Here is a 16,520-nt window from a genome sequence, read left to right on the forward strand (position 1 = left end):
TGTTTTGTTCATTTATTGTGGTTATTTAAAATGTCTTCTATTTTTAATGTTAAATAGCCATCAGAAATTAAAGTTTATCTTTGAAAAGGTGTACCTGCATTTTTATGCCATTATCATTATTTAGATGACAATGGTCTCAGAACGACAATATTATTGTTTATCGCAATAATTTCTTGGCCAATTTCTTGTCCAGCAAAATGTGTTATCGTGACAGGCCTATTGATCACATATTCTAGAAACAGGTAATGTTGGTTTTGCCTTTGGCTCAAATTTATGATTTGATGAAAGTGTTTGAGAAATATATTAGCATTTTTCACCTAGATGACCATCTAAATTTGTAAAAGCAAAATAGTGCCCCTTTCAGATGTACAAATTGTTATCTTATGTTGTGTTATTTTATGTTTGTGTTCTGTTTAACTGCTTTCTATGCTGCTTTTCAGTTCACCTGACCATGATCAGATGCTTTTATTTATTAGGGGGTGTTTAATAGGCTTGCTGCGATAGTCGGTGTTGGCATTAATTCGCGACTGCACTGTCATTCACGGTGTGTGCCCAGTCTGGCGCGGTTTCATTTCATACCTATGGTAGCTTAACTTTCATAGGAATTCATTGAAAACACTCGCTTTGCTCCTCACCGCTCCGTTATGAATGTGCGCATTTTACTTTCTGTTTAAAATGAGTGATTTGAAAAGCTCCTCACCGTCACATCCCTATAGTGTTCAATTGATTCACAAATACTTGTTGGCTATTGGCTCTGAATACTGCAGATATTGTGTGCGTTTAAATCTTTTGACTTTGACTACAATATGTTTTTACTTGCTGGAATAATTCTCAAAAGTGTTTCGACACGCATGTGGTTTGCTGTTATTGCAGAAGTGGCTCTTTGGGTAGTGGCTCTAAACCATAAGGAGGAATGCTGCAGGATTGACTACCAGTTCCAGTTCCTCAGGGCATGACCCCGTCTCTGTACTTCATAGTTTGTCTCTGTGCCATCAGCCATGGTCATAAACATTAGGGCTGCACGACATTGTTTTAGGATCTATATCACGACGTGCACCTCTGCGATAGTCACATTGTAAAACATGAGATGTATGTTCATCGTTGATCACCGTCCGGACCGTGATCCGTACAGACCAGGCACCACGGTTTGAAATGCACATGATTCTCAGATGATTTTACAAAGTTTAACCATCTTACAGTAGAGAGACGGACTGATTGCAATTGTCTGGACTGTTTTCGGTTTTTTTGCCGATTCCGATATTCTTTCAGAGAACTATAATTGACAGCAAATACGAACAAAAATCTACAAGTAAAACGATAAAATAATAATAAAAAATAAGTAAAAGATTTTAAATAAACATGACTAAGTTTTTCAGGTGGGTTTACAGTATATTCAGGTAAGATATACTACAGAAATTAATCAAAAGGATACTCTTCATTGTAATAATGTAATACAGATTAATGCTTACAATTAGTCACAAAAGTTATTCAGTCAAGAGTAGAGTGATTTTCTTTGTCTTTTGTTCTTTTATTAACATGACAGACAGCAGAAATATTAGAATATTAATATTAAGAAATATGCAGTCACTTTAAGAGTTTATGTACAGATCCAACATAATGTTACACAACTTGCTTTATCTTTCCCAGGTAATTAGGTTCCAAAACTGACCGTTTATCTCAGTACTCGCCAAGATGGACATTTTAACATAATTTTGTGTGCTTTTAAACATTTAAGCGCAGTTAGGCCCCTCATTTTGCTACTCAATTAATTACTAAAATCATGCACAATACAACCGCTATTTAACCGAAACAAGTGAGTGGGAGGAAGCGAATGTACACTGTAAACATTTTTTAGGTTGAATAGACATACATGCAAAATTATGTCAAAATGCCCCTCTGTGTATATTCTCGTGAACGCAGCCGCTTATGGCTTACGTGAACGTAAAAAATTGGGAAAGAAGACAGATGCATGTCATTATTTTGGATCTGTGCATTAAGTCTTAAAGTGACCTAATGTTAATCAAACAACAAAATACTAAAAGAACCACCTTTGTAGCTTTAACAAAGATAAATTATATTTCATTTATATAGTTGTGAAGACCATGTGTTACTTTACATTTGATTATTCAATTTCTGTACCTGAATACTGTTAAGGCTTAACTGAAATACATAAAGCGCTGTTTTTTTAATTTGTATCTTTGTTCTATTGTATTTATATGCTTGTATTTATTGTTTTCTATGCAGATAAACTCCCCTAAAAACAGTATAGAGCTATTGACATCATCTGTTGAAATTTTCATATCACAATATACTGTATATCATAGAAAAACTAAATATCACAATATAGTTTTTTTCCCAATATCATGCAGCCCTACATAGCTGAAGGAAAAGTGAATGTACGGTTAATTACTTTACAATGTATGCAGACATCTGGGGGAAATACTGGAGCTCATAGATGTGTTTGATTGTATCAGCAGCTATTTTATGTTGCTTTTTGATTGCTACTTTGGGTTCAAAACATTGTTTTATTTTCCAAACATTATCTTCCGTTAGATGCAGAACACAATGCTCAATTTCTCAATTTCAACCTGCACTGTAAATTCACAGTATTTTTCAGTATAACTTTCTACAAAATGCTTTCACCAATGTCATAAAAGCATCAATTCGGTGGCCTCTGGTTTAATTTGTGAAATTACTTGATTCAGACTTTTGAGGTAGCACTCCAAGAATAAATGCTTTAAGTATTTATTTTTACTTTCCCACTTTCAGTTTCCAGAAAAGAGCGTACAGAGCACATAGACATGTTATATTACATCGTAAACTTCAAATAAAGCATTTCATTGTGCACGCAGAAGGCCTTACATAAATAATTTCTATTTAAGACAATTATAGGTCAATAAGGTCTCATTAGTGAACTAACAATGAGCAATATTTATTGATCTTTGTTAAAAACACAGTTCTTTGTTGTTAATTAATTGCAGTGCATTAACTTTAAATTCTTTTTACATTTTGTACAATTATAAGTAAATTTTGACAGTAGCATAAACAGGTTAATTAATTGTGTAGAAACATTGTTCATTGTTAATTCATGTCAACTTATGTTCAACCTTGTGACTTTAGGTGATACCAATCATCTGTTACATTGTGATTTTAGTAATATAACTACAGTTACTATTGTGCTTATTAGGTATACAAATTCCCTACATTGTTTGAGAGGGTAAGAGGTTCCTGTAGCTGCGACCATTAAACGCGTCATCCTGGTCTGGTGTAAATGCTTATCTCTCTATGACTGTTTGCTTTAGCAGGTTGACTCACTCATTTAGAGGCATGTATCTATAGCTGTAATTTGAGATCTTCTGTGCCTTCGTTGGAAATAACTCCTCTTTATTATTGTTCAAATTACATTAATAATTACTATAATGACTGTTTGTCCACTTGAGCTTGAGTTGAGTAAATGCGGCCTATTTGTGCAGGTCAAATTTCCTGTGATGAGAATTATGTTTCTGTTTTTCTTTTTGCATAATAGCTAAGAATTGGGTATTAGCTTTTAGCTGAGACTGGTCAAGATCTTTTTTCTTGGTCTGCCAACATTTAAATAATATAACAACATTTAAAAAATATAAATAATAGCAATTATATACACATACACATCTGGGATTAGGCTATTAGCAGATAACATTATTAGCAATGTTATGCCACACATCATCTCACTCGGAGGGATAGCAAAAACGCTTAGAAATATTTCACGGTCATTAAGTCCATTCACAGCAAGCCATATTTAGTCAGTGAATCATTTACATTTTAATTAAATAAATTATATATATATATATATATAATTATCTCATGCGTAACTTATTGACCCTTCGCTAAGCCACGCCTGAAAACTACCACAGGCCAATCATGGCTTAGCAACCATAATTAGGCGCAGATGGTGTGTCAAGCTTTCGAGCAAGGGAAAAATGCCGAAGTGTTGTGCTTATGGATTGTGCAAATCTGATACCTGGTATCCCAAAAGTTTGGAATTTTTTTCCTTCCCCAAAGCTAAAACCCAAGGTGCGAAATGCCAGACGGGAATCAAGCAGTGTGTGAGGTCCCATTCACAACTATATGTCGACAGGATTAACAAAATCACCTAACTTTACGTTTGTGCCAACGAACTGAATTTTTTTTCTTCTAATTTCTAACAAAAATTTAAAAAACAAAAAGGACTGTCTTGTAGCTTTATTTATTAGTTTTGTATTGCAAATTAAGACCTTCATCAAAGGATTGTTACGGTGGCTGTGTTTCTAAAATTAATAAATCCCATCATGTTTTAGAGAATGACTTTCTGTTATAAGGCTTTATTTCAGTAACAGGTTTTTTTTGATGTAACGTTATGGCTCAGGTCAGTATCTCCGCCTATTGCCAGGTCCAAGGAGTAGATTAGACCCACAATGCCTAAACAGGAGCCCGGCGTGCGAAATAAGTGAGAGAATCACTGCAAAGTGGTCAGGCTGATGTCCTGTATTTATTCCACAAGTTTTATGGATAAGCTGTTTGATTTATAATTATTCGATTATTTTCTAATTTCACTTACCCTGCTATGCATGAACATGTATGAGCCGGCTGCTGATTGGGCTGGGACTATAGGCTTTAGCTTAAATTTGAATGACATTATTCTCTAATCGGTTGCATAGCATGTCATCATGAATATAACCCACGAATGTGTACTGCAGTCCCTTTTGTCTTGATCTCAGATATTTCACCTGTTCGCCAAAAATGACTAATTTTATCTCCTTGGAAATGTCGGTGCATACATAGACATGCCAGGCACAAAAGCTTGACAGGCGTCGCAACAGTAACTAAGGAGGCCGTGGCTTAGCGAAAGGTCAATTAGCCTACATAACAAATATGAATAACTGTAGGCTACAAGTTAAGTTGTATGCACCACACACCTAAAAACAGAGATTTCATAATGAGCACATTTGCCATAGTCCTAGGTCGCTCACACTTTTAATAAATGGAGACATTTTCTGACTTATGAATAATCTTTTACAGGACGTTAAATAAATAACCATTTACTTGCTTGCTTTTGTACAGGGAGTCTTTGGATAAATGCTGACTTGTTAGGCAATTAGTAAATGATTAGTAAATGGCTTCTCAATTACCATTGCAGTAGGATGTTTCATTGTGGACATGCAGCGTCTATACTGGGTGTTGTTGCGCCTTGATGTTGTTTAGTTGGTGCAACAGGTGTAAATACTGTATGTGTCTTTGAAAATGCTGTATGTATGTGTTTTTTTTTTTTAATCATTGGAAAATATTAAAGCCCAGCCTGATTTGCACCAGGTTTGGATAGTCATATAGGGATATATTTTGTTTCATATCTCAAACGAAAGGCTGCATAGGTCAGCTGCCACGTCATCAAACCTCGCTTAAAGGACAACTCCGGCGAATTTTTAAGTTTATCTTGTTCGTTATATCTTTGTGAGTACAGTCTATAGAAAAAAAAACGAACCGGATTGGTGCTTGCAACACGGAGTTATTACAGTTAATGCCCAGAGCCCCCCCTCAGCTAAAACGGCAGCTTTGGGGGCATGAAGGTAAAGGGTGTCGTTGTGCCTCTTAACAGACACAAAATGCAATTAAAATGTCCGTCCAACATGAACAGGTCCCTCACACGACTACGAGATGCGTTTAGCCACTTAGCCATTGTTTAAATTCACCTGTTTTAGCCGGCTAGCTGTGTCTCGCACTGAAGTCCTGTGGGAACGCAGCGGTAGCCGGAAAGTTGAGAAGAGCATTGTGTTTATGAAGAGGCTCTGCTCATTGGCTCGTCAGTCCTCAGTATTGAACGTGTCTGAGAGAAATAGTTTTCGATTCTGTACTGCTGCCCGATGAGGACTTCTTGGAGAGGACCGCTGCTCGTTCAGTTACTCGCGCATGCTCAGTATCAGCTGCTCGTGAGTTTATCAGATCTCTCAGCAAAACACGTCTCAGTTCAGTGAACGGTTGGAGTTACAACATACATTTCAAGACATTAGTTTATTTATATTCGGAGGGACTGTCACTCATGTCAGAAAGTGAGTAACTAAAATAACGTGTGTGGTCAGTGCTGATTTGAGACGCGAACCGTTTAGAATGATTCAGTCCGATTTGGTGAACTGGTTCGCCCGGTTCACTAAAAAGAACCAGTTAAAAAGAACGATTCGTTCGTGACCGGACATTACTAAAGTGATGATCCGATCGGGCTCACGAGTGAAGAAGAAATTGTTTGTGCCTTTCCGAATTGTAAAAATTTGCAGCGAACACTTGACTAACTAATAAAGACACAACACAGCCGGGCCGGTTGAAGAAAAATGAAAAATTAAATGAATTAATTTTATCAATAGTAACTCCATTTTGTAAGATCATTTCAATTGTCAATTTAGTAATTCCAGACATCGCGAGGCAGAGGACGACATTGTGATCAAATACACTCAACTTTTTTACCCGCTCCACAGCGCCACCCTGTGGATTTAGTTATAAATGCGAGATTTAGAGGGATTTCTCATGGATTCACTGCATTTACAGCCAGCAAATCAACGCAGTAAAATTAGAATAGTATTTTTAGCTTTCAAATATTAATTGCAGCTCAAATATTAATTACAGATTGAATATTCGACTATTTGAATATTTGTGCACACCCCTAATTTAAGCATTTTTGAGCGTGGCATGGTTGTTGGTGCCAGACAAGCTGGTCTGAGTAATTCACAATCTGCTCAGTTACTGGGATTTTCACCCACAATCATTTCTAGGGTTTACAAAGAACGGTGTGAAAAGGGAAAAACATCCAGTATGCAGCAGTCCTGTGGGTAAAAATGCCTTGTTGATGCTAGAGGTCAGAGGAAAATGGGCCGACAGATTCAAGGTGATAGAAGAGCAACTTTGACTGAAATAACCACTCGTTATCTCGATTTCTTGAACATGACAATGAGTTCACTGTACTAAAATGGCCCCCACAGTCACCAGATCTCAACCCAATAGAGCATCTTTGGGATGTGGTGGAATGGGAGCTTCGTGCCCTGGATGTGCATCCCACAAATCTCCTGCATCAACTGCAAGATGCTATCCTATCAATATGGGCCAACATTTCTAAAGAATTTTTTCAGCACCTTGTTGAATCAATGCCACAGACATAGAATTAAGACAGTTCTGAAGGCGAAAGGGGGTCAAACACAGTATTAGTATGGTATATACATAATCAAATATGATGTAATTTACAGTGTTTTGAGACTGGGCAAAGCTAAAGAGCTGTTTTGGAGTGAGTCTTTTTTGACTCTCTGGTGATTTTCTGTACAGCGTCATGGGTGATGTAGTTTTTCACCATGAATTCCAATGTTAAACACAATTATTTTTAAATTAAGCTGAAATGATGTGAGGTGACAGCAGAAGCAGAAGTAAATACCATGGATTAACAATCTTGTAACTCACAGTATGGCTATCTTTAAAGGTTTATAAGTTAAAAATAAATGTCCTTATGGAGAAAATGAATGCAGTTTTTACTTCCGGAACCCAACTGTTGCACTCTGCAATGAGAGATGCAGTCACATAATTACACTTTCTGTTATGCACCCTTGTGTGTGCACAAATGCACAGACAAATATATTAGCCAATGCATGTACAAGCTCTCACATGCCTGCGTTTATACACAGACACACACACACACACACACACACACACACACACAGTTTCAATGCAGGCTGTGTGGCTACTGCCTGGGCCGTGCCTCCATGCCAAACTCTGCCACGGTGCCAGTCTCCATGGCAACCCTTCTGCCAAGGACGTCAATCCGCCGTCACATGAACCTGCCTGACTGGGTGGAGTGTCAGAACGAGCAGGCAACCAAAGGAAGGAAAGAAAGTAGAGGAAAAAGAGAGTGCTTAATATTTTGTTTATTTGCGTGGTTGGTCATTTTTGCAGGCTTTGACAAGGCATGTCAAAAATATGTCTAAGGTTGGAAAATAACTTGTTTTAGGTGGGTAAAAGATGGTTTTGCAAACTTGCAATTCAAGATGGTTGATTTATTATTAGTGGTGTGAACTAAATTTCTATGGCAATTTTCATTATTGGTACAACCATTAATAACCTTATAGTAATGGCGTATTAACACTTAATATAAAACATGAAGTGTTCTGTCAGGCATTTCATACCTTTTCACATCCCATCGCCTTGTATAGTTTTTTTTTGTTTTTTTTTTGCATAAAGAGTTCTTTGAAACTGAGCTAAGAACCCTTGGGTTCAAGTAGCATCCTGTTGATGACTTTGCCCTGGCAAACTCCCATCACATTTCCTCCTTCAAATGTAAAAAGCTAGTTTTGTGAAGTAAGGGCTTTTTGATCCGCTTGTTCCGTCTCCAAAAAATGGTGAAACCGTTCAACCTAGTTAATGTGTTTAAGATTTTCTGGTTTATAGAATGCGAAAAGCTTCTTATTGGCACAGCTGTACATGTGCAGGCGTTCTTAGGAACAGAAAAGAGAGGATTATCCAGCCTTGTGGTGTCCCGGCCCCATTTCGACGAGCCTTAGAAGCGCCTTCACCCTCAGAAGTTGTATTGAAATAGAAGCATCTCTGTTTTCTTTAAGCATTAGGAGAAGCATGCTAAAAGGGATCATATGACGCACAAAAAGGCATGTTAAACACGTATATAATGCCATATTGCATAACAACACATCTAAATGGGGGGATCTTATGAAACTGAGAACCTGTCTGTGTTATGTTTCACCCCAAAACCAAATGAAAGTCATTTTTAGGATTCGGTCACTACTATTATGAATTCTTATGACAGTTACTGTAAGAATTAACTACATTTAAAGTAGCAAGTATTTATGCATTGTAATATGTGTTGAACTTCTTATGTATGCTTATTTTATTTTAATACAGTTTGGTCAACAAAAAAAACTTCTGGACCTGTTATTACATTTTGGGGCAAAAAGTCTGCCTGGTTATTAATGTAGTTTTTGTGATTATTGATATGTCTTAATTTATGAATTTATTTAATTTTGATATTAAATAAAGCGCATTTCTCCAAGTTCTCATTACCATCATGGAACTTATCTCAGCCACATTACTCTGTGGGAAAAAACCACATTAAATGATGAAATATTTATGCATTATAATATTTGTCTTTTAACGTCTGCTGATTTTATTAGAATAAGATATGGTTTAGAAAAAAAAAACTAACAAACAAAAGAACTTCTGGACCCGTTATGGTAATGAGAATTTGGGTGAAAACATTTTGCTTAACTATGAAAATGCCACGATGCTAAACATTTTAATGGCAAAATTATGTATTTAATTACTTAAATAGATTATTAATATTATTATTTATTTTAATTCGGAAATTAAATAAGCACATTCCTACCAATTCTCATTATCATGAACAATAAAATATTTATGCACTGTAATGTTTGCTGTACTGCTTTTTTAACGTCTGCTAATACAAATTTTAAAATTATTTAAAAAAATCTTTTGGAGCCATTGTGTTAATGAGAATTAGGGGCAAAGAAATGTGTTTGCTTAATAATCATGATGAAGTCACAATGTAAATAATTGTAATGTCTAATAATTAAATAGATAATTAAATAAATTATTATGATTTTTTTTAGCCTGAAATGAGCTTTACCCAAATCTCAGTGTAAGTTAAATTGGTTATACTAATGTTTTTTTTTTGAGTGGCTTTGCTTTGCCTTCTTGTCAAGTTGCGTTTCAAACAAACCTTCTTGCTACACCACACCGAGGGTTTACACAAGTAACACTAAAATAGGTAATTTTTGTTGTGTTTTAAAATACATCCGTGCTGATTTTCAGTCTTCAAGATGTTCTCATGCAGCAGTCATTCCCCTCAACAGTTTCCACACAGACCCAGCTTTATTTATAGATATCTTTATTATTTGGTGGTATGACAGCACGCCATTGGAGCGTCTTTTTCCCCCTCCTCTTTCGCACCAAGGGTATCTGGCATTGTCAGAGCATTGTGTAAATTCACTACGAACGTTCAGCCCGTCTCCGCCCCCCTCCTTCACATTACCATGGCAACAGCCTGTTGCATAACTCCTAACCACAAAGTCTCGCCTGTCCGTCTCCGTGGAAACCATGCCTCTCTTCTTTTCTCTTTTTCCCTGCTATCTTAATATGTCTCTCAATCTCTGCTTCTCTCTCTCTTTTGTGGTCTTTCTAAACCTCTGCGTAATTTCTCCACTTTCTGCCCTTTAGAGTGTGGTGTGTACAGTGCCAGCCAGATGCTTGATCCGTGAACTTTACACTTGTCAAGATCGAAATCTGCGTCAGCAACGACGACAAAAAAACAAACTCCTGACATATTGAGCCATGATGTGAAAAATGCAAGTTTAAATACAGCCGTTCCATCATAAATTGTGACCTGCTTGACCATGTTTCTGCTGTACAAGAGGAAATGATGCGGATGTTGCATTATCTGTGCACCTGACACAGATTTGGCATTAACAATGTGTCAGCAGTGCAGAGAGTTCAGGGAAAAATATTTGAATCAGGTCATTGTCATCATGGTTACGATGAAGATGAGATTGCATCTTCAAGTTCTTTGCAATCACAAAGAAGAGTGACACGCAGTGACATGTTTAGCTGAAGGTTAGGGGTGATTGGAAACAGAATTATTAATACTTTATTTTATATATAAATGTCTCCTTTAAAATATAATTCAAATATGAAAACCCATCATTAAAATAATTATTATTCCTTTTGAAAACTTGTTAGTGAACTTAATGTTTGTTTGTTTTTATAGTTTTTTTTTGCAACTTCTCAAATGCCCCAAAAATGTCAGTCAATAAAATTATAATTATAGATTGATAGATAGATTGATACATACATACCTACTTCATCAAATATTTGAACACCCTGCTATTTTGCAAGTTCTCCCACTTGGAAATCATGGAGGGGTCTGAAATTGTCATCTTAGGTGCATGTCCACTGTGAGAGACATAATCTAAATATAAAATCCAGAAATCACAATATATGATTTTGTAAAAATTTGTATTATACAGCTGCAAATAAGTATTTGAACACCCGTCTATCAGCTAGAATTCTGCCCCTCAAAGACCTGTTAGTCTGCCTTTAAAATGTCCACCTCCACTCCATTTATTATCCTAAATTAGATGCACCTGTTTGAGGTTCTTAGCTGCATAAGGCCGTGTGTCCACCAAAGCGTTTTTTCACGCTGCTGGCTGGCGTTTTCAATTGTTTTCAATAAGAGCGCCGCGTTTTTAGAACGCCTGGAGCGCAACGAGCCGCTGAGTGAGTATTTCACACTCAAGCACTGCGCACTCTGCGTTTTTTACTGGTCGCCGAGAGTTGAAGAATGTTCAACTTTGAGTAAAACGCAGCGCTCATCACTGTCACTTTTCACCCAGCTGTCCAATCACAGTGGAGGAGGGGCGGGACAAATACAACACAGAAGTATAAGAAGCTATAAGAAGCATATCAACGTTCTGGCGTGGCCTAGCCAGTCTCCAGACCTAAACCCAATAGAGGATCTTTGGAGGGAGCTCAAACTCTGTGTTTCTCAGTGACGTGCCAGAAACCTGACTGATCTAGAGAAGATATGTGTGGAGGAGTGGGCCAAAATCCCTTCTACAGTGTGTGCAAACCTGGTGAAAAAACTACAGGAAACGTTTGACCTCTGTAATTGCAAACAAAGGCTACTGTACCAAATATTAACATTGATTTTCGCCGGTGTTCAAATACTTATTTGCAGCTGTATCATACAAATAAATAGTTAATCATACATTGTGATTTCTGGATTTCTTTTTTAGATTATGTCTCTCCCAGTGGACATGCACCTACTATGACAATTTCAGACCCCTCCATGATTTCTAAGTGGGAGAAAATAGCAAAATAGCAAGTTGTTCAAATGCTTATTTTCCTCACTGTACATGCATACATGCATACACACATACATACATACATACTCATACATGCATACATACATGCATACATACATACATGCATACATACATACATGCATGCATGCATATATACATACATACATACATACATACATACATACATACATACATACATACTCAAAAAATTCTGAAAACTTCTTGGTGAAATGAATGTTTTTAGTATGTCCATCAATACAAGTATTATAATTATTCTAGTTAGTTAGTTAGAACTTTAAACATTTGTTGTTTGGAACTTTATCCATCATTAATATTCCTTAAATATTTCTTTTTTAAACTTTTTATTCTTAACTTTATATATATATATATATATATATATATATATATATATATATATATATATATATATATATATTAAATGACAGTTGTTTTTGCTACTCCTGAAATTTTTACAATATGAATCATCATAATGTATTTGTACTTAAAAAAAGTTATAATCTATGATGAATTTAAACAAAGAGTGAAATAATCAAAAGCCATTGTGTAACTTTGCGATAAGATTTCATTAGTTTACTACTTTAGTTAACATTAACTAAGAATGGACAATACTTGTTAATTTCAACATTTACTAATACTAATACTTTATTCAAAGTTGTATACAATAACATTAGTTAATTCACTGTAAACTAACATGAACAAACATTGACAGTATTTTTGTAAAATAACAAAGATGAATAAATATTGTAACAAATGTATTGCTCATGGTTAGTTCGTTAGTTTAAACATTAAAGGGTTAGTTCACCCAAAAATAAAATCACCCGTAAAACCTCGTTGATCTTCGGAACACAGTTTAAGATATTTTATATTAATTCCGAGAGCGTATGCAAGTGTATGCACACTATACAGTCCCTGACAAAAGTCTTGTCGCTTATCTATTTTCTAGAAATACCTGATATTAACCTGACTTTTGATTAATTAATTGGTGTTAGAAATAGCTCATATGAAAAGCTAAAACCTTCCCAAATGATGTTTAATGCACTGAAATAAATAATGTTCACAGAAAAAATATTTATCATTTAATCAAGACAGAAAGTCAAATTTTGGCAAGACAAAAGTTTTGTCGCCTATACAGAAATTGAACAAATTTACTGCAAATACAAAAAATATGTCACCAAATTAAGTTGTGGTGCTGTGAGATCCAAATTTAATATCTTGTATGACTTCCATGAGCTTGAAGGACTGCATCCATGCGGTTTGGCAAGGATTCATACAATTTATTGATGAAGTCATCAGGAATAGCTAAGAAAGCAGTCTTGCATGCCTCCCAGAGTTCATCAATATTCTTTGGTTTCGTCTTCCATGCGTCCTCTTTCATGTGATGTGAAGGTCTAGCGTACTGGGGTTCTTTTTATACACACTTGAGACCTAATTGATCCATTATTAGTCACAGGTGAAGCTCATATGACAAGGTGACAACACTTATGTCTTTGCAAAAATTGACTCAATGGGTTTACCAAGCCGTGAATATTAGAATACTTTTTGAAAGTTTAGTTTTTCACTGAAACATTATCACAAAAGCTGGTGGGATAAAAATGAGCCATTTCTTGTAAAAAAATCTTGATTGGAAATATATTTCAGCGGCACTTTAGGTCAATTTGTACACAAGCGACAAGACTTTTGTCAGGGACTGTACTGTCCATGTCCAGAAAGGGAATAAAAACATCATCAAAGTAGTCCATATGTGACATCAGTTAGTTAATTAGAATCTCTTGAAGCATCGAAAATACATTTTGGTCACTGAGCGGGTCACGGATTAATGATGTAAAACCCTGGACTAGGGCTGGACGATATGGCCAAAATTTATATCACGATATATTTCTTAATTTCGGTCGATACGATATAATTACGATATCGATATGAACTATATAAAAGCTTTAGAAAAACTACCAAGAACTGCCACAAAGGATGTCTGTACCTACAAACTTCTGAAAAATTAATTTGCCAAGTCTATGAAACCTCCTCCTATAAAACTATATAATATTTTAGAAATAAAAACGGTACAAATAAATTAATGTTCACCTTTTATTTGCATTTAGCCATTATACAAACAAGAAATGCGATATCACCGTCAAATAAAGACTCTCACTTCGCAGACGCAGTTTATTGAGCATTTTCTTTTAAGTTTTAAATTTCAGAATTGAAGAACGATTCATAGCGCTATATTCTCCTTTAATGCAAAACTATAGACCTTTATCTACTGATGCACAAAAAATAAATAAAAGAAGACTCAATTCAGTGGCCTTGTGCTCTGTTTGAGATGATTGCACGCTGCTTTTTGCAAGGCTTTAAACACGAGCAAATTATACATTTTCGTGACCGTCTTTCACAAGCTTTGAAAGGTAATTTAAACGAGAATGAACGCATTGGTGTTAATACATGTCATTGTGTGCAAATGTGGAAAGCATTAAAACAAATGTGCCACTTGCCTCTTACACAAATAGTCTACATTGATTATTTTTAACGCTTGGCATCGTATCGTTAGACATTATTGATGCATCTATGTCGATGTATTGTTACACCCCTAGTCGGCACCTCTCCGGCACATTTTGCAGCACACTGAAACCTGAAGTTTAATATCAGATCTTATCGCACGGGACAAGTATTATCTGGGGACCTCTAGTGATTTTTAATAATTGCAGAGAATGTCTGTGATCTTAATCCAGTGCGAATCGGCCATGTCTGTAATTTGTAAAGTAAAAATTCCCCCGCAAATTACCTACCATATTTCACCGAACACCGAGATAATAGTCCCGTGCGAATCGACATCTCTGTGATATGGTCAGGATAGGCGGATTGTATATAATTTTTGCAATCTTTTTTTCTTCCTGTGAGCATTTCTATCTTTATCTTTCACGAAGAATAAAGTCTGCATTCATAATGCGCACTGTTTTGAATTCCCGTGCAGCCGCGCCCACACGGATTATACTTTCACTTTAGAATGATTTTCAATTTGAGAGTAATCTGATTGAATGGTGTTTAATATTAACACCAATAGCCTACTGTTCTTAATGAAAAACAGAACAGAACAGTACAGTAGGCTACAATGACAAGCTTGATTAAATAGCCTTTTTTGCATTTGAAACTGAATGTTCCGTCGTATATTGTGAGCTTCTCACTCGTGATAAAATAAATCTGACTCCTGCCGCTGGTCTGAGCTCGGTTCATGGCGTCTGTTCGCTAACTAAACGAAATTATGTTTATTTATTAGGCTACTGTAAAATAATCAAAACGATATCGATGCTTGTTTATGATTTCATACAGATATCTATAACGAAGTCTATCATATCCGGGAGAAGTCAGTAAATTCAAGTAAAATCACAGGCTTGCTTATCCCGTGCGAATGCGCCACGCAAAACTCAGATGTGGGGGAGTCATTTCTAAATCACAGATGTCTCTATAATAGTCTACTAATCCCGTGTGAATAGTGCTGTAGATAGCCGAACCACTTCCACGCCACTAAATAAAGTTAGTCTTTCTCCTTACTTGTGGAAGCTCGTCCAGTCACATTTGTATTAGTCAGGGAAACTCTTTTTGTAGCTAAAACTTGCCGCGTTGGATCTATCAGCCTACTACTGCTGAGCACTGGCTGCGTGTCCGGTGGTGTACGTCATCGCGCAAGAAGCCAATCGTGTTCTGCTCTTTCTGACGGCTGCGCCCTGAACGTCAGTCAGTGAGGAATGCTGTAACGTTAATGTATATCGAAATATCGGAAATGTGTTTAAAAATCATATCACCGTTATTGAAAAAAATTATATCGCGATATATATTGATATTGAATTATTGTCCAGCCCTACCCTGGACGAGTCTTTTTTTTAACATGTATTGACTGCCTTACCGTGTCTGACATTGACAACTGAGATCCTATAGTGTGATATGGCATTCCCCTTAATGGGATCATGTTCGTACACTTTGACAAGCAAGCAGTCATTAAGGACTATTATAAACTGTACAGTGTATGCCTGGTTTAAGAAAAAATATGCTTGGTCTGATGATGTGTCCTCTTTTTCTTCTTTTCAGCTCAGCGTATGATCGTGATAATAAAGTGCGTGTGGCGATAAAGAAGATCAGTCCGTTTGAGCACCAGACGTACTGTCAGCGCACACTCCGTGAGATTAAAATCCTGCTCCGCTTCAAGCACGAGAACATCATCGGCATCAACGACATCATCCGCACACCCACCATCGACCAGATGAAAGACGTGTATCCTTTTTATTTTAACCTGGAAATAAACAATGTTTGGGGATTTTTAAACATTTAAACAGAAAAGTTATGACGTAAATATGAAATTATAATCTTTTATACATTTACAGTGGGGCAAAAAAGTATTTATTCAGCCACCAATTGTGCAAGTTCTCCCACTTAAAAGATAAGAGAGGCCTGTAATTTTCATCATAAGCCCCGTTTCCACCAAAATTACCCGGAACAATTTGTACCAGGAACTTTTTTACAGGAACTTTTCTCCCCCCAGACCTGCAGCTGTCTGCGTTTCGACCGCGATAAAGTTCCGAGAAGATTAGGCAAATTAGTCCGGTGATGTAGGACTGCACGCGACTGTTCCTCCAA

The 16,520-nt window shown here is 36.3% G+C and overlaps 1 protein-coding gene across 2 annotated transcripts in view; it reads left to right on the plus strand.

Moving 5' to 3' along the window:
* The window catches only part of mapk1 (mitogen-activated protein kinase 1), a 44,614-nt gene that overhangs the window by 6,742 nt on the left and 21,352 nt on the right, over window positions 1-16,520 (plus strand). For both annotated transcript variants that reach the window (XM_067439469.1, XM_067439468.1), the window contains exon 2: window positions 15,975-16,157. In XM_067439469.1, the coding sequence (XP_067295570.1) occupies window positions 15,975-16,157 (183 nt within the window). The remainder of the gene's footprint in view (window positions 1-15,974; window positions 16,158-16,520) is intronic.

This window comes from Pseudorasbora parva, chromosome 3, assembly GCF_024679245.1.
Source record: "Pseudorasbora parva isolate DD20220531a chromosome 3, ASM2467924v1, whole genome shotgun sequence".
Taxonomy (NCBI): Eukaryota; Metazoa; Chordata; class Actinopteri; order Cypriniformes; family Gobionidae; genus Pseudorasbora; species Pseudorasbora parva.